This window comes from Aythya marila (genome assembly GCF_965140915.1).
Source record: "Aythya marila genome assembly, chromosome: 11".
NCBI classification, from domain to species: domain Eukaryota; kingdom Metazoa; phylum Chordata; class Aves; order Anseriformes; family Anatidae; genus Aythya; species Aythya marila.
In genome coordinates, this window is record NC_139052.1 from 10,351,893 (window position 1) to 10,375,449 (window position 23,557).

Consider the following 23,557-nt stretch of genomic DNA (forward strand, 5'->3'; position numbering starts at 1 on the left):
ACAATACTCCAAGCCGCGTTTAACATCATTAAAGGCAAATCACATAGCCTGCCTCCTGGGATTTATAAGGCTCAAATTAACGCCTCTTCACTTTCGCACCTTGCCGAATTTCTGTGTGGTTGGTGGAAGCTCTTGGCGCTGGAGCAGCTCGGGGAGACTTGGCCCTGGCTCTGCAGGAGGTTTGGGCTTTTGGCACTCGGTCCTGGAGCTGTTTGGGTGCAGGTGGAGTAAGCATCTGTAGGGATGAAAGCTTTAGGAGAGGTGGGGGAGAGAGGCAGGCTGCTGATGCTGCTTTATGGAGAACTTACTGGGCTTGTGAGTATCTGGAGGAGGGAGGAGGCAGCAGGGAAGGAGGCTTTGCTCTGGATGGCTCACTTGCAGTACTGTTTGCAGCTCTCAAGTGAGTCAGCAGCCTTTGATACGCTCAGATAACCTGAATAAAAATAGCCAACCATCTTGTGGTAAGCTTTGAAGTGAGATCTTGGTGAGGAATTACTGAGCTTAAGTGTTGTTTTTTTTTTTCCTCCTTAAAGAAAGGCTGATACTGGAGTCGAGGAGCTAGACAAAGAAAGCCCAACCCAGCACTTAACTGACATCATCCCTGCTGCATCTGTGCGGAGCCTAAACCTATAGGAAAGCAGCTGGAGCCCTTCCCAGTATATAATATATGTCCTGCTACCAAGCATTGCACTGCGGGGCCACACCAGATGTATTTCACTGTGACATATTAATTTCTTTGCTTCAAATAGCGTGTGGCTAGGGATAATACACTTGGTGAAATATTGGGGCGAGAAACAATGCAACATAAAATAATGCTTTTCATTTGAGGACCTCAGAAACGTGTGCAATAAATTAAACAAATAACCCAATTTCTGCCTCATGTCGCTGCAGAACATGAGGGTGGTGGTGCTTGGATGGGGGCCTCGGTTCTGGGTGCCAAGAGTGACTTTGGGAAGAGCGTAGGGACAGGGTGAGCACTTGAAATGCTTCTCCTGAATGTTTCCCAACACTGAATATCTGAAGCTCAGGGGTACCCCAAATGTGGTTGGGCTTTGACTGTTTTTTTTTAACCACCACTAACATCTTGGTGCTGTTGGGGAGCAGTCATAGATGCAGGATCTCACTCCTATGGGGCAGAGCTTGATGGAAAGCTCAGCGTGAGGTTCTCCATCACACAAACCTTTATCTGTATTAAAACTCACCTGCCTTGGATCTCTTTTGTCTTGATCCTGGAATAACTGGGAGATCTTTGAGGGGAGTTTTGCATTTGTTACAGCATCCTGTCACTGGAGAACTGCGGACTGCTAAGTCTGGAATTGCTTTAATTTGGGGCCAGTGGTGGGGTGGGTGCCTTATTCTCATAGGGATTAGGAAGTTATCTGCGTTGCATATTTCAACACTGGAGCTTTCAGTTCTCTGTTTTTTTAAGCAGCGTGAGAGAAAGAAAATGAGATTGTACGAGTGAGTTGGCTGTAACATGTCACATCTGGCATTAAGTATGGACACGTTGGAAGAAGGTGGACTTGGTGGGGCAAAGGGCCGCTGATGGGGTGGCAATACCCTACAACTTGAAGGTGTTGTGTTCCATAAATACATGCTATAACATGGTGATTCTTACTGCAGTCTGGATTTCAGAGCAGCGATCAGAGGAGGTAAATTAAATCGATACAAGTTCCTGGTCCCATTAGTGCTGCAGCAAAGCATTGGGCATAGCAGCAGTTTGTGTTCTTAGAGCAACGCAGGAATTGTGTGATGTCTTACAGCCTGAGACAACGTGAAGCTTGTGACAGCCGAGTAAAGGACTTTTTTTTTTTTTTTTTTAAACTTGTGACTGGGCAAATCATTGTTTCAAGAGTCTAAATGCTGTTCAGCATTCCTGTTCAGGCCTTTGAGTTGACAAAGAAGGCATTTTCCTTTCGGTTGGAACATGCCTGCAAGGTGACACATCAGAGCTTTGTAAGTTAGCGTTTATACAACTGTTCAAAGTCTCAAGAGGTTTAGTTCTCTTCAAGTGTCTAGAAAATACGTAGTTTGTGTGCACAGAAAGTCAGCGTTGGGAAAATCATGGAGTGTTTTCCAAAGTCACAGTTAGCTGAGCCATACTTTGCCTGGGTTCTCATGCAGAGCATGAACATGGAAGTAGAGGCACTAACTCTGAAGAAGTTATTTGGTAATGCTGATTAAACCGAACCAACTTTCGACGTGAACGGAATGCCACTGTTGATTCAGTGTGCTGACCAGTATGTTGTTCACAAAATAATGCTTTTCTTGTTGATTTTATTCTCAGTAAGGTACATTGATGGAAAAGCAGAGGGTCTGCTTGCATCTTTGATGCCTCAGGATGAGGGAAAAAATGATCAAAATTTGAGATGATGAGGGTGGCTGTGTCTGGGTAGATCTGTGCCTGTGTTTGGGTGTCAAGTGCATGCTGACTGGGTGAGGTTTATTTTTGGCCACAGCTTTGGTATATATATGTATATATATATATTTTTTTTTTGGTATTTTACCCTGCTCTCTTTTCAGGTGTCAGTTGGGAATGATCGGTTACTTTTAGGTGCTTGGTATCATTACTTAGCTGCTGCATTGCACTGAATCTCATAGATAAAGATAAAATACTTAACCTGTTTGCTTATTTTTCATTTTCAGTGCTGATAACATGATGACCTGACGAGGTACAGGACGTCCTAGCTATGCAGTGCAGGTACTGATGGGAAAGGATCCAATATGAGTGTAAATGATGTTGGAGGCAGACGACGCTTTGAGGATAGCGAGTACACGTTGCACATATACCCCGGGAGCATCGCAGAAGGGACGATCTATTGCCCCATCACCGCCAGGAAAACGTCCACGGCTGCTGAGGTGATCGATTCGCTCATCAATAAACTCCAGCTCGAGAAAACAAAATGTTACGTCCTTGCAGAAGTGAAGGAGTTCGGTGGGGAGGAATGGATCCTCAACCCTACGGACTGCCCGGTCCAGCGCATGATGCTGTGGCCTCGCATGGCCCTGGAGAACCGGATAAGCGGCGAGGATTACCGCTTCCTTCTGCGGGAGAAGAACCTCGATGGGTCCATCCACTACGGGAGCCTGCAGTCGTGGCTGCGGGTGACGGAGGAGCGCCGCAGGATGGTGGAGCGGGGCTTCTTGCCCCAGCCGCAGCAGAAGGACTATGACGACTTGTGCAGCCTGCCGGACTTAAACGAGAAAACGCTCTTGGAAAATCTCAGAAACCGCTTTAAGCAAGAAAAAATCTACACCTACGTAGGCAGCATCCTAATAGTTATTAACCCGTTCAAGTTTCTACCTATTTATAATCCTAAATATGTCAAAATGTATGATAACCATCAGCTGGGAAAGCTGGAGCCCCATATTTATGCCGTGGCAGACGTGGCCTACCATGCCATGCTTCAGCGGAGGAAGAACCAGTGCATCGTGATTTCAGGAGAAAGTGGGTCAGGAAAAACACAGAGCACAAACTTTCTGATTCATCACCTCACTGCCCTCAGCCAGAAGGGATTTGCTAGCGGAGTAGAACAGATTATTCTTGGAGCTGGACCAGTGCTTGAGGTAAGATGAAAATGATAGTGGTGTGGAAACTTTTAATCGTGTAAAAAAAAAAAAAAAACACAACACACACACAACAAACCTAAGTAGTTGTGGTTTTATTACGTTTTTATCTAGTAAACACTGATAATAAACTGAGTTGCAACAGAATGAGTAATGAGAGGAGGTAGCCTCCCTGCCTAAAGAACACTACGTGATTCAAAACAGGGAAAAGAATTGCAGCAAGTGGCTTTGACAGATTTATTAATGCATATATTTTCACTCAAATGTTCCTTCATACCAAGGTATCTCAGTGATTTTTCAGTTGGAAAATGGAAATGAAAAAACCTTTCATGAATTAACGGTGGCCTCTTTCATAGCATGTTGCAAACTGAGCTGATGTCAGGTAGCGTACAGATAGCGTTGCATTTGGGTGGTTTTCTGTACCCGCAGCTTGACTGAGCTGAGGAATAGATCAAAAGTGATTTTAATGGTCAAAAGTTTATTTTCTGATAATCAGTGCTTGGTTTAGCCGGAGAGAGTGGGTACTTTATGAGGATTTCTCCTGGTGATGAAAGGAGATAACTGGATTGTTAATGTCACAGATAATGAAACTCTACAGGTGGGATACAAGTGGTCATTAGTTAATTTGCTTTGAGCCAGCTGTGTAATTCTTGGAAACAGCTTCCCTTAGGATTGTCCAGTTTTGCTTGCAGAAGGAGTTCTGTCGGTGCAGCCTGGCTGTGTGGGGCTCAGTGCGGGTGGTGGGCTCACATTGGCATGGAAGAGCCGCCACAGCCAGGCCAGTTTCCCTCCCAAAACCTGGGGCACAGGCTGGCTTTCCAAGAAAAGGCAGCTGCTGTTGGGCGGGGAAAACACTCCTCTCGCCTCAGAAAAGCCCGCTGTCAACTCCCCAGTGGATTATTTTGAAGCAAACATTCAGCTGTTATTGCAAACCATGTTTTTGGCTGTGTCTGTGTGAGTGCTGCCTCAGTCAAAAAGGCTACCAAGCAAAATTCTCAGTCTGAGTGACAGTGGTGAAACCTCTGCATGGATGTCACAGGAGCCCTGGCCTCACTTAGCTACAAACTTCTAGCAATTTCTCAGTGTTTTTCTTTTTAAGAAGGAAATGCTGGATTGCATTTTATTGTCTTAAAAAGTGGCTTTGACCATGTCTCCTAAAAATAAAACTCACGTTTTGGTTGGTTTGTTTGCGTTTTATTTTGAACACTGTTTGTTTAGGTATATTCCAATTCCTGACTGTTGTCTCAGGATTTGTCCCTGAAGCATTGAGGGTTCAGGGAATGCTGGCTGGTTCTGCTTTGGGGACAGAAGCTTGCATTCTTCTGCTCCGGCAGCTGCGCTTCTGCTCTTGCACTTCAGCTGCCTCCAGGTCTCTCTGAGAAAGTCAGGTTAATCCAGAATTTCTTCTGGTCTGCCGCTTCGGTTCAAAATAGTCACAAATCAAGCAGTCTGAAAGATAAGACGTGCATACCTCTGTTTTTTCCTTGCTTCCTAAAATTGCCTAAAAAAGGGATCTTCAGAGAAGATGGGCTCTCATGGCTTGTGTTGCCCTGAGAGCAGTTTGCAGGTTGACCTCTTTTGATTCCTTCCATTTGTGGTTGATGCTAACCTTGTGCATCTCATTTACGTTTCCTCTTCCTTCCCATTCTTTTCCCTTTCTCCAGAAGCCTTCTTGGACCCTCTCATTCTCCTTCTGCCCACTTAAAATGAAATTGTGTTGGGCTCAGGTTTGCCTTTTGGGAGGCACATGTGCTGCAACATACCTGTTGGTGGGTCGACCCCTGGTATTTTGGGGCTGGAGCACAGCAAGTTGGAGTGTGTTCACTCCTATCGAGCTCTCTGCCTACTTGCAGAGCATTTCCAGCAGCACGAGTTGTTCCCCCCGTCCCTGGGAATGCCTTTGCAGCCGTGCTCGCATGGAAGGAGCGGAAGCATGGCCAACTTAAGGTTTTCTGCAGCTTCACTGTTTTCTGAAGTTCGCCTTTTGGAATAGCCCAAGGCTATTGTTCTGTTGTTGTGTTTTTTTTTGTTGTTTTTTTTTTTTTCTTGCAGAGGTCATTACGAGATTCCTGTGAGCCTTGTCCAAGCTGTGCTTTTTGGGATGGCTGTCAAGGCAAGCTGTTATTGCCATCTAGGTGTGGTGTTGTCATCCAAGAGCTGTGTGCAGTGGCTAGCACCGTGCATTGGACAGGAGGCCGCATTATGCCTGCAGAAGGTCCATTTTCCAGTAAGGTGTCAGTAGAGCTGAGTTGGCCAAAGTTTTGCTCTCTGCCTTTTTTAGTTTCAGTGCTTAATTCAGTTCTTAAGTTCAGGTGTTTTATGCAGATATCAGAGGAATAATTGCATGTGCAATTGAGTTCTGTTTCTGATCTACTTCATGCAGTACTTCAGATGAAAACTTCATTACGCTCAGCTTGATGCTCCATCAGGGACCCTGAGTGCATAGCTTTGCTGCTTAATTTCCATATAGATTGTTACTTTTCGTTTAGATGCCAACCCTGATACTATTTAAGGAAGCATCAAGAAAGTATGCCAGGCATCTGTGTACATGTAGGTTTGTATATATGTCTTTTAGTGAAACATTTTACTCCAAGAATTTCTCTTTTTTTGAGAGAGAAATAAGCAACACGCAGAAGAGATTTTTCCACTTCCATTTGCATTCCAAAAACTGTGGTTAAAGGTTTGCTCTACAGAAAAGTGCTGTTATCGCAGGACTTCCAGACACTAGTGTGTCTAACCTACTGTAAAATAGTGGAACTCCGTGGAATAAACGCCACATGCAAAGTGGTTGCTCCCCTCTAGTTATCTTTCACTGAAAAATTAAGATATTTTATGTGTATTATATGGTCTTTTAATGACTGTTGCCAGGTTTGTAACAATCATCTCTAGCTTAAAAATCTGTTGAAATCACTTAGAGTCCCACTGCGATATTTTGTCCTGAGACGGAAGCAGAGGTGGGTTTCTTGAGGTTTTCCTGTGCAGTATTCCCACTCCTCACTCGTTTATCTTCAGGAGCATGTGCATTGGCAGAGCTGCTGCTCAGCCTCTCTTGATGGCATTAATTCACTGAATTAATTCACCTAACCCAAATATTCACAGCTCACAGTCCAAACTGAATAGGTCAGAGCTACTCAGCCAGAACTATTCAAGCCTGATGTCATTGACTGATTGGAGTTCAGTGATTTTGGGGTGGGTTTTTTTCCTACACATCGTTCAGCATCAAAACCTGTTCTTCTCCGTGCTGTAATCACCAGGCCACTTTCCAACTTAGGTTTGGACTTGAAGCTTGCCAGTTTTGACAGAAATTATAGAATATTTGGGAAGAACGTGCATGCAGCAAAACAGGCACTTGCTCTTGGTTCCATTTCTGCTGCTTACACCACACACGAAGAATTTCTTCAGAACCACTAAGCTGCAGCTCTCCAGCACGGAGTCAGTGAACTGTGGCTCCAGAAGTTACGTGGGATCTGATCCCTGTCCAAGGGGAGGTTTTTAATAGTGTGATAGGGAGAAGTTATGGGACCCACTTTAATTCCCAGATAGTTGAGCTAGGGTATAATTAGCTAAGACTCAAGCGTATAAAAGCACGAGCTTGTCTGAAATTAGATCTCTCTCTCCTATCTAAGTAAGAGATGAAAATTGCGCCAGTGTTTGATATAAATACTAACCTGAAGGTGCAAGGTATGAAGGTGAAGTTAAGATTTCAGATATACACTAATAGTTCAAGGGCTTATTACTTGTCAAGAACATTAGATGTTTTTATTGCAAACGAGGCTTCATTACTTTCTGTGTTGGGGGGAAGACCAGGAAACCTAGGACTCCTGTCTTTCTTTCCTTTGAATTCTTGCCTTGAAAGGTGTGATGCATGCCACAACCACGCTTCATTCTCGTTTGTCAAGGTCTCTTGGAGACGGGTCATGGTCATGTAAACCTTGGGAGCCAGAGGCTAGTGGATTTAGGGAATGTCCAGCTGGAAAACAGCCCTTGGGTGGCTTACCTTTGTAGAATCATAGAGGCTTTCAGGTTGGAGAAGACCTCCAAGATCCTCTAGTCCAAGCTTTTACCTAGTGCTCTGAAAAAAAAAAATCAATGGTATGTATTTTCTCATCTTTTCAGGTAGGGAGACCTGCTCCTGGTGGCTGCCTCAGCAGGGTGAGGAGGAAGGCAAGAGGATCAGGTCTTCCTTTTTTTCTTACAGTGGCTTCAGGCTAAGAATGCTTAAAAATTCTGAAGAGCTTTTCCCAGTGTCCACACAAACTTTGGGAGGCGAACTGGATTTTATTTTATTTCTTGAAAGTGTTGCTTTGGCTTTGGGAAAGTCATTATCCACTGCTATAGGTCTTGAGGAGAAGGAAGAAGTCTGTTAGGAAGTATCCCTGTATTTTCTGTTAACTTCTGGGGATGGATCTCTGCAAGCTGGTACAAAACAGCTTTGTAGACAATGCATGTTTTGTTTTTACAAAGCATTTAATGGACGAGTTCAAGTTTATACCATAGATGCTTGATCTTTGTGACGTGGCAGTAACTTCACTCTTGGGATTTTCTTCCAGATTTTTTCCATTAAATGGTAGCAGTATTTGAATTCTTGTATGTAGAGTTGTAATGCAGGAGCATTTTCCCATTAACTGTCGTTTCATTCTACTTCTAATCAATACAAACTTTAAAAAGTTGTTTATGACAATGTCTTAAGACACTGTTTTCCCTTTAATTACATTAGCTAAAACATCAGGATGAACTTGTATTTTCATAGTCTTAAATCTTGTAGATGTGGAAAGCCCAGCCCCAGCAGGATCACGAGCGTCTTCCTCTGCTCAGGACCCAGTGAAAGACAAATTGCATACATAAGCTTCACTGGAGCAGCCTGAGTGCAAGTTGATTTGTCAGGCTGTGTGATTTTTCTTTATTTCTCAGCATAAATGCAAACAGTAGCAAACTGCCCCCTGGCCCTGGTATGGCCACGTATCTCCAGGAAGGTTTAGGACGTGCCCGGAGCTCCAGGAGACTGTGCTGGATCGATCCAGCAGCTGAAGTTTTGCTGACATCTTGGTTGTCGCAAGAAGCACTGCAGCTACAAAAACCAGACGTGTTTTCTAAGCAGCTGTTTGCATGCATCTTAAAAATGTCCTAGTGGGGATTTCTCAATTGCTTTTTTTTAAAAAAAGAAATAATAACAAAAAGAAATGTTTCTGTGACAGGCTAACGATCACTGCTGGCTGTGGATGGGAGCTGTTGCTGTCATTCACTGATGTGCGGTTGCATTGTCTGTGCCAAAAAAAAAAAAAGAAGAATTGGTGGCTTGAATTGCTTTTGGAAAATAACAGCTAGCCTTTCGTAGTGATGGCAATGCTACGTGCCTTCCCAATAGGTGGGGGGTTGTGTTGAGATGTTAGGAACAGCACCGTAGCAATGTTTTTTTTTAATTTCTGGAACAACTTTACACCTCTAGCAGGTCTGTGAAAGTTACAGCTTCAACCTTTAGGCCTGGGAGTCTAGCATCTTTTCTTTTTCTTCTACTTGTTAAATTGCTGGAGGAATACGTAAGCAGCAATTAAAAGGTATTTAATTTTATTGTATAGAACTTGGCCATGGTCACGAGCAGGCTCCATCCCTCCTCCTCCCGAGCTGAGTCAAGCCAGGGAGCTGCTTGCAGCAGCTGAGGAGCTGGCTGAGGCTAGGAGAAAATACTGCTTCCCTGCCAGAAGTGCAGTAGATGCTTCTGAATGCTTCAGAGCGCAACAAAGAGCTTTTGAATGGAGCAAAAAATCAGTTAACTCCAACATTTGGGCATGTCCTGGACCTCTGGGGTACCCGAGCAGCACGGGACAAGGAGGAGCTGTTGTTACCAGAAGCCAATTGCACACAACATTTCAAATCATGATGTTGGGCCAAGTGTCTCGAGAGGTTTTACATATGAAGTAGGGATTTACGTCTGCTCTTTGCTTGCTCTTGATAACTTTTAGCCTCTAATACGTACAATTATTACTGATCTCATGTGTGGCCTGAGTTAGGCATGGAAGTTTGGTGCAGCAGCCGGGATTTGAGCACTGCTTTCTCCTCTTCCAAACGCACGGGAAGGCCAGAAGGGGAACAGCTCGCAGAGATTATACAGATTATGTCTAATGTGAGAAGAATTTGTGCAGGCCTCTGACAGCAGCAGCGACACAAAGGAGTCATACAGCAATGCCCATGCACTAAATGCTTTTCAGCAGTGTTTCCAAAATGCTGTTATTCTTTAGCTCGTGATATTTTACACTTTCTGCCTCTGTGTCAAAGTGTGCCATTCATCCGCTTCTCCAGTTCGGAATTACTCAGTCCTTTTTCTTTAGAGGCTGTGGAACAGCCAGATTGACCACATCGGTGGTGGAATTTGACTTTTCTTTTTCTCCATTATTTGCTATCCTCAGCAAGTATTTCACTACCTCAATTCAAAAGTCATTTTATTATGTTTGAATGATGGAAATGGTTATTTCTGACCTGAGGTGGCTGCAGGAAAATCGATCAGTTACTAAAGCAGGTTTATGAGAAATGGCTTTTTCCTCTACCCCTAAGAATAAGCAGCTATTTTGTTTCCCCTGGTGGAAACAACAAATAAAGCCCTGACCTTGCTGAGTGCAGTGCTTTTTATTGAACCTTTGAGTCCAAATATCCCATTTTTTCCTCACTTCCTTGTCTTTTCCTCCCTCCTGTGTTCCTTAGCCCCCTCACCATCTCTTTTGGGCGAATTGCTTTGCTTTGCCATTTGCTCTCATTCATACCCTTCCATTTTTATCTTCTTTCTTTAGTTTTCTTTCATTCTTTCAGGGTTTCATGTTTTTCCTCTATTGAGGTATATAATCCTGAGTCTGTCCCTAGCAGGGGGCCATGTGTTCGTGCTTATGTGCTACCATAGTGAATCCAGATTAAGACTTCTGGTCTGAAAGCATGTGTGTTGTCACCCTCAGAATTATTTTGCAGCAGCATTTTTTTTTTAACCATGTCAGCATTATATGGTATTAGAGGACTGTTGATTTTTCATTAATACTTTTTTTTTTTTTCTTGTGGCTTAGCACATATATTTCTTCAGTTTATCTGTTATTTGGTTTTGTGCTAAGCTTTTCATTTTAACCTGAATATGAAAACATACACTCTATGAAACTTTTCTTTCATTTTCACTAGATTGTGCAATGATAACGTGGCACCTGGTAAGTGATGTTTCAAAGGAAGATTGAGCCGCTGCTGCTCAGTGAAGCTTCCATGAGAACTCAGTATTGATAACAGAGGTGCAGAAGTCCCAGCCCTTATGCAGTTGGTACAGCACTGGAAAAAGCTGTGGTGTTCTAGTTACAGAATAATCGGTAATTAATGCAAAATAGCAGTTGATGAATTTTGGCTTTTTAATGGTTTCTGGTATCCATATGGCTGTTACAGGCATGCAACGTGAGTGCCCCCCATTAAACCTCTCTAGAGAGTGCAGGGTTTCGCTGCCAAATCCTGCGTGTTGCGGGGTGCCCAAGGACCTGTGCCTTGTGATAGCCCCTTGCCTGCTTGATGACTCAGCTACAGCATCCTCCTGAGCACTGGGAATGCCAACACATTGCTTGCCAAGACTGCACATAAAAGCTTTGAAGTCAAGTCTCAGTGTCCTCAAGTCACGGAGTCACAGAATGGCTTGGGTTGGAAGGGGCCTAGAGATCATCTGGTTCCAACCCCCCTGCCCTTGCTATTTATAACATGGTAGTGGGTTTTGTTACTTCGTTTTTGCTGTGCAGTGGTGACAGAGTAAGTATGATTAATTAACTATTTTTCTTCTAAATCAACCTTTTTTCTGTATAAACCTAAGTGACCGGGGCTGCTTTCAGAGTGGGTGCACCTGCCTGGCCTTTGTTCCTGTTCCTCCTTTGCTTTGCTTCTCTGTATGAGCTGGGGCAGGTCTGCAAGCACTGTTATTTTTAAAGGTACTGTACTATCTAGCTGCCCTTGATGGGAATTAGAAAATAAATTCGCAAGCATATGTTATGGGACCTGTGTATATATAGTACGTGTACGTTAGCAAGCAGTTCAGCACCGCAGGGAACTGTTGTGCTGAGGGAAGCAGCCAAGGCCGAGTCCACACATATGTCTCTGTAGTTTTAGTTCTGATGAGCCCCAACTTGGTCCTGTGGCTGAACGCCTCCTATTGCACTATACTCTGATAAAAACATGGATTTTGTTTGGGTCTGAGTGGACTCAGAGCACTGAAACTCAGGTGGGGATGACCAGGAGGTTTCCTTTGAAGACCTACCTGGGAGCCAACTGAATTGTGATGTAGCTGTAGGTCTGCTGTTGCTCTGGTCTTTTCTGCAGCTTGGAGAAGATTGCTGCTTCATCACGGTCCCAGTGCCTGCTAAATATGAAGCCGAACAAAGTGCGTCACGCGCTGACCAAACAGCTCTGCTGCTGGCGGCTTTAACAGGAATCAGATCAATGAGTGGAGCAATGCATCAGGGCGTAGGCAGGTACCTGCTTAGCTGCTGCAGCTTCTGGAGTTAAATATCGCACGGAGGTCACACCCAGTTAAAGCTGGGCACATGGAGAGGGCAAAGGAACAATCCTTCCCCCAGATGATGTTCCACAAGGTTCCATTCCTTCCCCGCAGTGGGGATGGCTGGGCTTAGCAGGACAAAGGCTTCACCTCATCCTCCCATGCATAGCTGGGAAGCAGAGTAAGCAGGGCAGGTGATGTGTCCTTGCTGGTCCATGGCTATCAGTTGCCTGGGGCTCAGGGGATCCCTCATTTGGCATCAGAAATCATTCTGGTAGATCTGGATGGACTTTTGGGGGTCTATTGGACTACGTGAAGTTTGTGCCAACTGCTGGCAGTTATCTTGATACAGGTGGCACCATGGGCGTGCTGTCTGCTGTTGTGCTCCCGGCTGCTAAGCCAGTAAGGGTTTCCTATTTTCAACCCTGCAGCAGTTCCATAAAAATTCATCTTACAGCTACGTGACACTTAACATTTTTGGTATGACTGCAGAGCCGATGCAACGAACAGTGCCTAGAGGAAGGACCGGCAGTCATCCTCTGCGGGTGTGCTCGTCCAAACCCATGATGAATAATTCAGTTCCTTCTTGCGAGAGCCGAGCAGCTTTCAGAGGATGTGTTTCAGTTTTCAAGAGTCTTAACCCTGACAACAAGCGTGGGTAAAGACAGAATAGAAGAAGAGATGTTGCAATGTTTTTTAAGAATTGAAATCATGTTCCAAATTTAGCCAAATCGGGGCAGTTTGCAGTAATGGAGAACCATTACTTACAATCATGAGGGCTGATTGTGTCAGTTAGCTTCATTACAAAAGGTACCGAGAAACTACATAATCCACTAATCCTAGTATGAGAAGTAGAAATCAGGATTATTTCTGATTTTTTTAAGCGTTTTTGGATGTGTTAAATACTTCTATCAAAGTGGACAATTCAGTTTGGGGCAGTACACCTTGCTATGGGCAGACTGGTAGCAGGGTGTACTGTAATGGTTGTCAAGCAGTTCCTGTTAAAATACTTAAGAAGTGCTAATGCCACACACCAAGTATAAATTTCAAGAAAAAAAGTGATTAAGGAAAAAATTAGGAGTGCATGAAATCTATTTTTTTATATTTTAGGTGCCTTGCAGTGAATGAAGAATTATTACATTCAAGTCAGCAGTGCAAAATCTGTAACTTTGTTTGAAAGGCCCTCACTGTGTCAAAAACTCCCCTCATTGCCACTTTCAGGAAAGCGAGGTTTTGCAGAGAGAGCACATCTCAGAAAATGGGTGGCTGTACCAGCAACTGTGTGGGAAAAGGATGAGTTTGGTGGTGGGGAGAGAAAGCTGAAAAAAAACCAACAGTTTCTGATTCTGAAAGCCATTTCTGGCCATGGTGCAATAACAAAATGTGGTTTTATTTTGACAGCATTTTCCAGATCTGTAACATCCTTGTGTTTGGTTGAAGGGAATGAAAGCAGAGACATGGGATTCCTATGCAGCAACTGTGGTAGGGATCAAATATCTGCAGATTGCCCCAGATTAGGCAGATTTACGTATTTATTTTTCATCAGGATCTTGGACAAGGAGTTGCGTGAGGGATACCAGATGAGAATGAAAGCAGGTGAATAAAAACGCTGTCATCGAAGATGAGGGCCAAGTGTTAAAGCCTTCATCTGCTTCAAATCCAAGGGCTGTCTTGGGAAGTGGAAATGGTTTCAGGAGAGTTTGAGGAAGGAGTGATGCTGCGTGCTTGCCAGCGATAGCCACGGCTGGGCTTGCACGTACAAAAACTGGTCCAGCCTCTGGTTTCCAAAATAATTAAATGTTACAGGTGACCCTTACAGCGTCAGCAATGCTGTTGTTCTGTAGAATTCTACCAAAACTGGAGGAAAAGAAAAAATTCTGATGTCACCTTTTTGGTTCTTACATTTCTTTGGTGATAGGCAACTTATAATGGTTCATAGTTGTTTGGTAGTACCGCCACATCCCTGTTGTTCCCTCCTTGCTCACATTGAACTGATAGAGGAAGAGACCAAGCTGATTTTAATAAAATATGAATCTAGTTTCTCTTTTGCAGAATTCCTGCTTTCTTTATATTTGGAGTTACAGAAACGCAGGCTGGCGGGGCACATGCAGTGGGCAATGCTGAGTCTCTCCACTACAGATGTGTGGGGTTCTTTTGGGGTTTTTCTTCTCACAGCTTCTAAATTTCACTGTGAAACTACTGGATTTATGTGCTGCACTGGTAGCTTCTAATGAAGGAGATCTTGTTGCTCTAGAAAGTCATCCTGAGGAGCAGAAAATTCTGGTGGTTTTTTGTTTGTTTCCAAAATATAAATGAAAATGTCAGAGGAAAGAGCATCTGCTGCTGTCAATAGGTATTTAGTGACAACTATCAGGCAAGTCAGCATTTCTTCCACCTCTGAATTGAGTGGGGCAAGCCCCACTTTATTTACAACCTGCAGAACCATATTCCTGTGTGGAGCTTGCATTTGCTGAGTGCTGCAGCCTGATTGACGACTCTGCCCCTCTCTGTCCTTTTGCATACACTGCCAGCTTGGCGTTCTGAATTCTCCAGACTCTGCAGATCCTCGACTCGACTGTAAATGCTCCTCACCCTGCAGATAAGAAGCGAGCTCTGAAGTGAGTACAATGAGACTTCTTGTAAGGCATTATTCAAGGGAGAGATATGAATCAGCTGCGTGGTAGGTGGAGTAGGCTGTGTCTGATGGAGCTGGGGAAGGTTTGGGTTGCCTCCCCGAAGCAGGAAATTAAATGCCCTTCTGTGCAAGGCTTGTATCCATTCCTTAATTGAAAATAAACTCTGTGAGCTTTGGCAATAATGCTCTGCCATTTAGTTTAAGGCTCTGAAAAGGTAGGGGTGCCTTCTAGTAAGTTGTGTCCTTATTGCTGAAGTAACTCGATCATTTGCAAAAACAGAAAAAAATATTGCGGGTGTCTCATCACAGCTGTGCTTCAGCAGCAGCGTGCACAAGAACAAGCCCTGAAATCACTGCTGTCAGAGAGTGATGGTCTCATAATATATAAAATGGATATTTTGCCTCTTGTAGATTAATCAAACCTCTTATTTTCACCAGAGTACCTTTCTGTTCTTGCTAAATTTTGTTTCTTCATTGCTTAGGCTCTAGCTCCAGCTCCAGCGATGCTAAAAGAGGAATGTATCCAAGTTATCTGCCTGAACTCTGCATTTGTGGGCCAGAGTTGTCTTGGTATTTGGAGGCCTCTGGGATAGCGGTAAACTTGCCAGCAGTTCATAAATTTTAGCCAGGCTTTTTACCTTAGTCAGGAAATTCATGTTTGAACTTTATTAAGGGGCTTAAGCTGGGATTCGCAGTGATCTAATACCAGCCTGCTGCCAAACGTAACATGCAATTTTTGCATTTGGTTGCTCTTGTTAATTCTAGCTTGCTCCCCTCTGTTCCAGGGCGGATGAGCCCTGCAGAAGGGGACAAGGGCACTGCTCTTCCCTGTGTGCCTCGTGGGGCCAGGCTGGCTTGCAGCACAAGATGCTTGCCAGGAGAAACTACAGCACGGAAACATTGCTGAATCTCAGCTTGAGGAGGGCACACGCTGGTGTTTTGCATTCGTTGAGATCGTGGATGCTGAACATGAGGATGTGTCGCAGGTGCCATGCGGGAGGCCAAAAAATGGTCAACCACCTAAACCCAAGAATTTTTTCTGTGTTGTGCTTTGGCGTCCTCCTCCTAAAATGCAGTACCTGAACTTAATTCTCAAGCTGCGGAGGAACACAGATGATAACATAAGCCAAGCCTTTTGTTGTGATGGGAATGTGCATCCATCTGTGGAGGATACAGAAAATATTTTAGTGAAACGTCCCTGCTGTTCTACGTGTTGCATTTAACTGAAGGTGAGGGGTGTTACTGCTCGCAGGTGACCCTGCTGAAGGTGGGACTGCAGGACACGTGTGTGTAACTGGCAGCTGAATAGGATGTCAAAACTAGCTTGCTGTTGGTGTATTTTAAGTATTAAGTCAGTTTTGAAGAAATCAAGTGAATCGCCCAAAGTAAGAGCTCCATATCCCAGGGGTGCTCTGTGATTGCCACTGTGGTCCTCTGAGCATTGCTGTCTGTGTGCAGGCTGCCTGTACGCAGGCACGTATTGGCCATTGATTTTTGTGCAGCAAATCCAGCATGACAAGGCTTGTTTCCCCACTCACTTTCCTGTGCTCTGCATTGCAGCCGCTCTTAATGGCTCACATACGAGTGATTCGAGTCCGAGAGCTCTGTTGCCAAAACCTTTTGGTGAGCAAAGATGGAGCAGTTTGAAGGAAAACTGTGCCCTCCTGGGGCCGTGCGCCTGGAGATTCACCCAGGTCAGGTCACCTGCCCTGCAGTTGCCCACATGTATAGCCAGGCAGTGTGCAAATCACTCAGGATTTTCTCTCGCTCCCTGTTTTTGCTTCAGGCAGCTGCCCACTGCCAGTACATCTGTGTTCCCCATGCAGACTGTAAATGAAGGATTGCCTTCAGTATTCCCTCAAACACACGTGTGGCAATACTTCCTGAATTGCCTCGTGTGCGTGTGTGCAGGCTCCTTTCCTTTATTCCTGTTGTAAGTACAGCAAGTGGGCATCCAAGAGCTAGTAAGCTTGGATTAATACTGGGCTTGGGCTGCTTCAAAAGGGATTACAAACCATAATATTGGCATTAATGCCGCAAAATGTGAGCGAAGCTTTTGAAAGTGCTTATGCAGCACAAAGAAACTTTGCTGGAGCCTTTTAACTTGCTTGCTGCTTTCTCCTTTCCTCTGCTACAGAGGAGAAAATTGTGGTTTCCAGAATTACATCACAATTATAATATTTGTAATAATAGAGATGCAATATAAATAGCCTTATGGCATGAGTGAAATATAGGGGTAATGAATGGGTGGGACCTGCTTGTTGCTGTCTTGGTTTCTCCTGGCTCGTGCAGGCTTTCCCTCTGTAGGACATCTGTTTTTCATCTGGTACAGGAAAGCTAAATAATTTCAATAAAGCTGGGAGAAAACAGAGTGATTTGGGGAGGGGAAAAAAAAAAAAAAAGGCACTTATTGAAGTTTGCCTGTTTTTCAAGCGGGGTTATTAACTAAATTTATCAGCTTGGGTTATTGACAGAGTGGACGCTTACTTGGATGAGTAAATGTGTCTGCTGACGGACTGTGCAATTACAGCTTAATGAGGTCAGAGCTCCGGGCTTTTCCTGATGTTGGTACATGCGAGGGTGTGAAATGATAAATAACTGGGACTGGGGTTACTCTGAGTTTTGGGAAACCACCGTGCTGTCGTTTCAGCCAAGCATTAACGCAGGCACAGCCCTGTGCATCACAGCCTCATCTCGGTGGGACTATGTTTATCCATGCAAGAATTACCCACTTGAGAATATCTGCATGGTGTGAGCCTGGAGCTAAATGCATTTAAAAATGGTAGAATACAAAATGTACTGCATTTTCTTTTCATCTCTGCCTCTAACTCTGATCGCAATGGCAAGCTTGTCCTTTGGGCTAATTTTAGAGTTTAGAGGAAACGTTGGGTCAGTGTCTGCTTAATCTCTATGGCATTAGCAGATCCTTTTGACTAAGTTTTTAAATTGCATTTTATTGATTGCTAGGCTTTTAAAGAACTCCATAAGCTATTAGCAAGGGCTCCACTGTGTGAAAATGGAGCGTTTGTCATGCTACGAGCAATATTGACCCAAACAGTTGGGCACTCTAGGAATATTTAGGCTTTTTTTCCCCTATTTAGGTTGCAGAACTCTTGGGGATCAATTAGATCTGTTGTTTCTGCCCTCACTGTTTCTTGATGCTGGAAAAATTTCATTAAAGTATAATCATAAATAAGCAAAATATTTCTAGTTTTCTGTATTAATTGCATCTAGTCAGGGGGAGAATTGCATGTAGCTAGCTGAGAGGAGAAATGGCTGTTGAGAAGAGAGGGTTTCTGGTTATTCCTACTCTGACAGCGTGCAAAGCATTCTGAATAACTAGGTTGTCCTAAGCATTAGCTTATAAAGGATCTGTGTGAGCCGTGCTGAAGTCTGCAGGAGTCATAAGTTTGCGTTTGGACTTCAATGGTTGTAATTCTTAAATTGCTTTATGGTTGTAGTGTTGAAAGATCTTAAGCACTAATTTTTCCTGAGAGTTTAATTAAGTTGCTAGCTTTCAATTGGAAATTTGAGAAGTAAAATAGGTCTTAACTTAATAGTAAGTTCTGTTCTCAGAGAGAAAGCTGTGCATTTCTACTTAAAGGCTTGCTTTCACTGCTTCCTGAGTAGCTGGATCCACGTGTTATTTTGCTTATGAGATACCAAAAGTAGCATTTCTCTGGAAAAGGAAGCATCATTGGGTAGGGCACTTGCAGATGCTGACGGTTTCTTGACAAGAAATTAGGGAAATGTTTTCTTTTTTTGTGCCATTCTGTTCCTCACAGCCGAATTGCACATCAGCCCAGTTCCTCATGCCCATCTTGCTGTAGTCCGGTGCCGTGGGCTGGGCTAAGGGGTGTGCAAGGCTAATAATAGTTTGAGTCGGTGCTAAAATCCCTCAGTAATTCAAGGTAGAGATGTTAATACCTGCTTCTGCCTATTACATGAGTTATCTCTGATGCATTTGTTTTCTGGTATGGCATGGAGAGAATTTCTAGTGCAGTAATACTCCCCAAACTACTTAAGTATGCATTAGCTTATAAATGCACTTACAAATACAGTAACCTATACACGTAGCTTCTTTTTGATTTCTAATATGACTTTAGGCAGAGAGTACCAAGTAAGCTGAGAAAATAAACAGAATGTGATTTTATTTGTGTGAATTTACCTGCACAGTCATTGCCTCTCAAGAAAAAGTCTTTCTGAGGACAGATGGCCACGTTAAATGAGGTAGCGTCTGAGACAGAAGTGAGTAGAAAAGGACAAGGCTTAACAAAACAAATACAAACCATGACGTGCCACTAAATGTTTCATGTTTGAGAAAAAAGCTGCTCCTGTGGGGTGTTTTAGAGTACTGGCTCTAAATGCTTTGCTTTTATGCTCATTCGGGATCTTGATCCCTTTCACAGCATGGTACCCAGGTGGGACCCCCTGATGGTGATGCTCTTGCTCAGCACCACTTATCTTCAAACCATGTTTTTTGGTACATGCAGCTCCTCAGCACTCATTCCTCTCCCCTTCCCCCCTTTTTTTCCTTTTTTGTACAATCCCTGACAATGTGGGATTTTTTCCATGCCTTGCTTCAGCTTCCACCTCGCTTTTAATTATTACAGCCACTTCAAGCCAGGCAGCTGATGAATTTTCAGCAGATCCTGCGTGCCTGGATGGCATCCAAAGGGAGAGACAGGGAAGAAATGGCAGAAAGGAGAGACTGCCAGGGTAAAAGCGTCGTGTATCTGATGCCAGGGGCTGAATGACCAAAGCATTCCTGCTGAAAACAGGCCAGCGCGAGGTAGGACAATTGTGCTGCTGTTCTGCCCGGTGGTTATAAACAAGCGGATGAAGGCTCAGCAATGCCCACTTAGCAGAAAGAAAGGTTTCTTTCTGTACTTTTCCTTTTTGTCAGTTTTTAGCTTCCTTTGCCATTCCTCCTCCTCGAACTGCAGGCAGAGCTATGTAGAGAAGAAGTGCTGTCTTCACATGCATTTAATTTTTTAATGTAGTGTTTTGCTTGCTGATTAAAGTCAATAAAGAGATGCATTTAATACTCTTCAAAGACAAAGATGCAAGCAAACTCCCCTTAGCTACCACTAATGGTCTTCTTGTTTTATAAGGCTGAAGCAGCATCCCTGTGCTTCCCATTCAGAATAAATAAATGTGCTCCAGCAATTTCTGCTGCCTGCTGCATGCATCTTTTATGTGTAAAAAGGAAACAGAGTTCTAAGTGGTTTCCAAATCAATTCACATCATCCCAAATGCAAGCGGAGTGGCTGAGTTTGTCACTTGAACTCCACTTCAGGACAGCCTGTCCTGTGTTGTTTAAGGGAGAGTTCCTTCAGCTCTACCCCAAGAAACCTTTCCAGATCACTCCAAGTGATGCACGTGGAGATGTTTGGTTGCACAGAGCCACCTTGCTCCCATGCCATAGGCATTGCTTCCAGCGTTTTTTTCTCGGAGGTCGGTGTGAAGTGCAAATAATGGCTAGCACGATGGCAGGCACCACAGAACGCTTGAGCAATCACCTCCTCGGTTTCCTCGTTGGCTTTGGCACGTTGGGGAGGTGCGTAAGGAGAACAGATTGCTGCCTGCCATCCCAGTCAGGGCTTCAGAAGCGGGTGATACGCGAAGGAGCAAGTAAACTCTGCTTCTCACTGGGGGAGAATGCTTGTACCCTTGTCTCTGGCCTCAGTCGTGCTGGGAGGGATTCAGCACAGCCCCCTCCCACCCAGGAAACAAGTGCAATCCTTCCCTTGCCTTGCAAATGTGGCTTCACAGTTCATTTTTTTTCACAAGCTAAGCATAGTTATCTGTGGCCCACTCCTTATTCCGATGTGGTGCAGCCGTTGCTATGTGTTATGTAGCCACCCACTTCCAAATAACAGAAGAAAATGTGTTTTTATGTAGGGTATAAATTGCATATCGCTGTTTAGCACAGGGAGTGCTGGGTTTCGCCCTTCCTGGCTCCCTTTTTCACATTCCTGTGCTCCCCAGGCTAAGAGCTTTTTCTCCCACTGGGTTCCACCAATGAATCTTGTGCTAAATTGAGAAAAACTACTCTGAATTTGTACGCGAGCTTTGAGGTTTGCTGCAGGCTGGCTGAAGGCCTGCGTATGTGAAACCTTGTTCGCTTTTCCAGTTATTTTGATGACAGACAAAGTTACTTTCGCCTACAAAATTTGTTGCACATCTATCTTTATCCCATTCCAGCTACCACAACGCTAGTATCAGGCTGTGATTTTTCTTGCTTTACGATGTGTTTTGTTAGAGAAGAACTGCTGAAATGCTTCAGCACGCTGTAGTGGTTCTTGAAAGCTTGAAAGAAGGATGGTCGGTATAAATTGTAATGGTGCAGAGCTTGCAGGCTTCTACAAGGTGAGCGAATTGAGCACACTGTTTGTGTAATTACACAGGGATGGAGAGGGAGCATGATGGTTAGAGGTCTTCAGGATGGGAAACAGCCAGAGCGGGTTTATCAGGCAGTTAAACAGGAAAGAGGTTACAGAAGCTCTGCATACAGAAGCTGTCAGCTGGAAGCCCCCACTTTGGGAAAACAGGGAATATCACAAGTGTGTACTCGAGTGAAGGCGTCTTTGGAGCAGCCATTGCTTATTCACAGGAAATTATTTGGAAAACCAACTGCACGTTCCTGTTAACTCACTGGTGAAAGGCAAGCAGCATCCCCATGAATTTCCCAGTGTCTTTTCCTCGTTTTTTGTGCTGTCAGGCACGTGAGTGTTGCAGCATGGAATAAAGGTGCACGGCTCCTGGCACACAAGCAGCAGAACATCAATCATCCTGAGCAAGCCGTGGTCTGTCCGGCCATTGCACACCCTTATCTCTTATCTGATTTAAATGGACGCACACTGCATTTTACTTTTAGCACTGGCTACATTCTTTTGAAAAACAATCAGGATTTAAATGGTTGCTCTCCCCAAAACAAGTGAAAGCCATTACATATGAAGGCTGAAGGGATTGCAAAGCTAAGTGCTATTAAATGCATTTGGAGATGTAATTTGTGCTGTGGTTTTTAGGCATCCTTGAGGACACAGCATGTTCCTCCTGGCTCCCTGCAGCTGGGGATCAGTTAATTCGTGCAGTAAAATGAGCTTACTGCTGGGAGGACCCCAGTTTCCTTCGCTGCAAAATTTGGGAAATGTTTCCCAACCTAAGGAGGGAGATCCCAAAAGGAGGGTTGATGGCTCACAGATGCAGCTTTAGAGAAAAAAAAAAAAAAAAAAAAAAAAGAGAAAAAAAAAAAGAGCCTGCGCTTCTTCGCCTTTGGTTTGCTCTACTACCCATCAAACCTCCACTGCAAACTTGATGACTTCAGTACTTGAAGCGATGTCCCGAATGCTTAGCTTTCAGCAAAGCTAGGCTTGAAAACGGTGGACGAGCATCAGCATTGGTTTTGTGTTTGATGCAGCATGGCTCGCTGCCATGAAAACTCAAGCACAAGTCTTAGCATGCTCCCCTTCGTTTGATTCATTCAGAGCTTTCTTTTTTCAGATTATTTTTTTTTTTTAACTCATAAATACTGGCCTCGATGGCAATGGAAAATAACATGCAAAGCCGAGCAGGGGATTTGGGCAGGGCATGCTCTGTGGTGAGAGCTGTTGCTCTGCTGGGAGGCATGGCAGAGCGCTGTGGCACCGTGCCCGTGCTGCGCCGCTTCTGCACCACGCATCACAGCTGCTGCTTCCTCCACAGGTAGCCAACGGGGCGATGTTATGCTCACCCTGCCCTCTCAACCTTTTCCATTTCATATTAAATATCTCCATCACAGCCTCAGAAATGCTCCAATCCTATGCTGATGGAAAATGGAAGGCAATACCTGTTAAATTGGCTGTTTTGCTTTACCTAATTGCTGAAAATACATTTTTTTAAGCAATCGTGTCCTCTGATCAGACAAATCAGCCGTTCATTTTAGGTCAATAAAAATATACTCATCTCTGAGAGTTCCCTTTTGCTGCTTGTGAGCAGCCAGTGCCAGCCTTTGATTTTTCTGGGGTTTATCAAATATTCCGGTCGCAGATGAGCCAATTGTTCCTTTTTATTTATTTATTTTGTTTAGCGTTACCCAGAGAGAAGATTGTGGTCCATTGTAAATACTTAGCAATAGCCACATTCAAGTTCCCTTTCTTCCCATTTGACTGCTCGAACTGCACTGCAGAAGGGGAAAAGGCGTTCTTGTGGCCGGGCTGGATGATGGGAGCTGCCTCTGACATGTTGCAATCGGTGGAAAACACCAAGCACGCAGAGCTGCTGTAGGGTGAGCAAGCCATGGGCATGCTGCGCCCAACTCTGATGCTGTGCGTACACAACCAGCACTTGAAATCTGGGAACCTCCTCAAGAGGAGGTGCGGATTATTTATATAATCCAGGAGAAGATCAAGGATGAGGTGGAGGCTTCTGTCTTCCCGTTTTACCATGTCCTTTCTTGTGCAACATGACTTTCCATGGCAGAGTTTAAATGTGTTTTTTATTGCGTCGGCTCAATGGCGGAGCTCGGACAGTTTTTTAGGGGAGGGTGTATTATTATTTTTGTCTGTAACTAGCAAAAAGTAGCCGAGGTCTAAATGGAAGGATAACACGCGCAGAAGCCAAGCTGGGTTTCGTATTACAGTGGTATGTTTTTGTTGCTGCTAACGTGTTTTTGTTTTTATTCATTACACATATTTCTCTTGGGAAAATCACGAAAATATGTGTGTAAAATATACATAACGACCCCATGCCTCCGCTAAGAGCTTCCAGATGGAAGGTTTGACGTTAGGGACGCTTTCTCCTGCGTTTTGGTTTGTGGCACTGATTTTGGTGACAAACTACAGGAAAACTTGTGTCAGGCCTGAGCAGGGAAC

The 23,557-nt window shown here is 44.2% G+C and overlaps 1 protein-coding gene across 11 annotated transcripts in view; it reads left to right on the forward strand.

The window, feature by feature from the left end:
* MYO9A (myosin IXA) overlaps nucleotides 1-23,557 on the forward strand; it is a 193,809-nt gene that overhangs the window by 39,082 nt on the left and 131,170 nt on the right. For all 11 annotated transcript variants that reach the window (XM_082769071.1, XM_082769067.1, XM_082769077.1 and 8 more), the window contains exon 2: nucleotides 2,647-3,567. In XM_082769071.1, coding sequence (XP_082625197.1) covers nucleotides 2,725-3,567 — 843 coding nt within the window. In that variant the 5' untranslated portion in view covers nucleotides 2,647-2,724. The remainder of the gene's footprint in view (nucleotides 1-2,646; nucleotides 3,568-23,557) is intronic.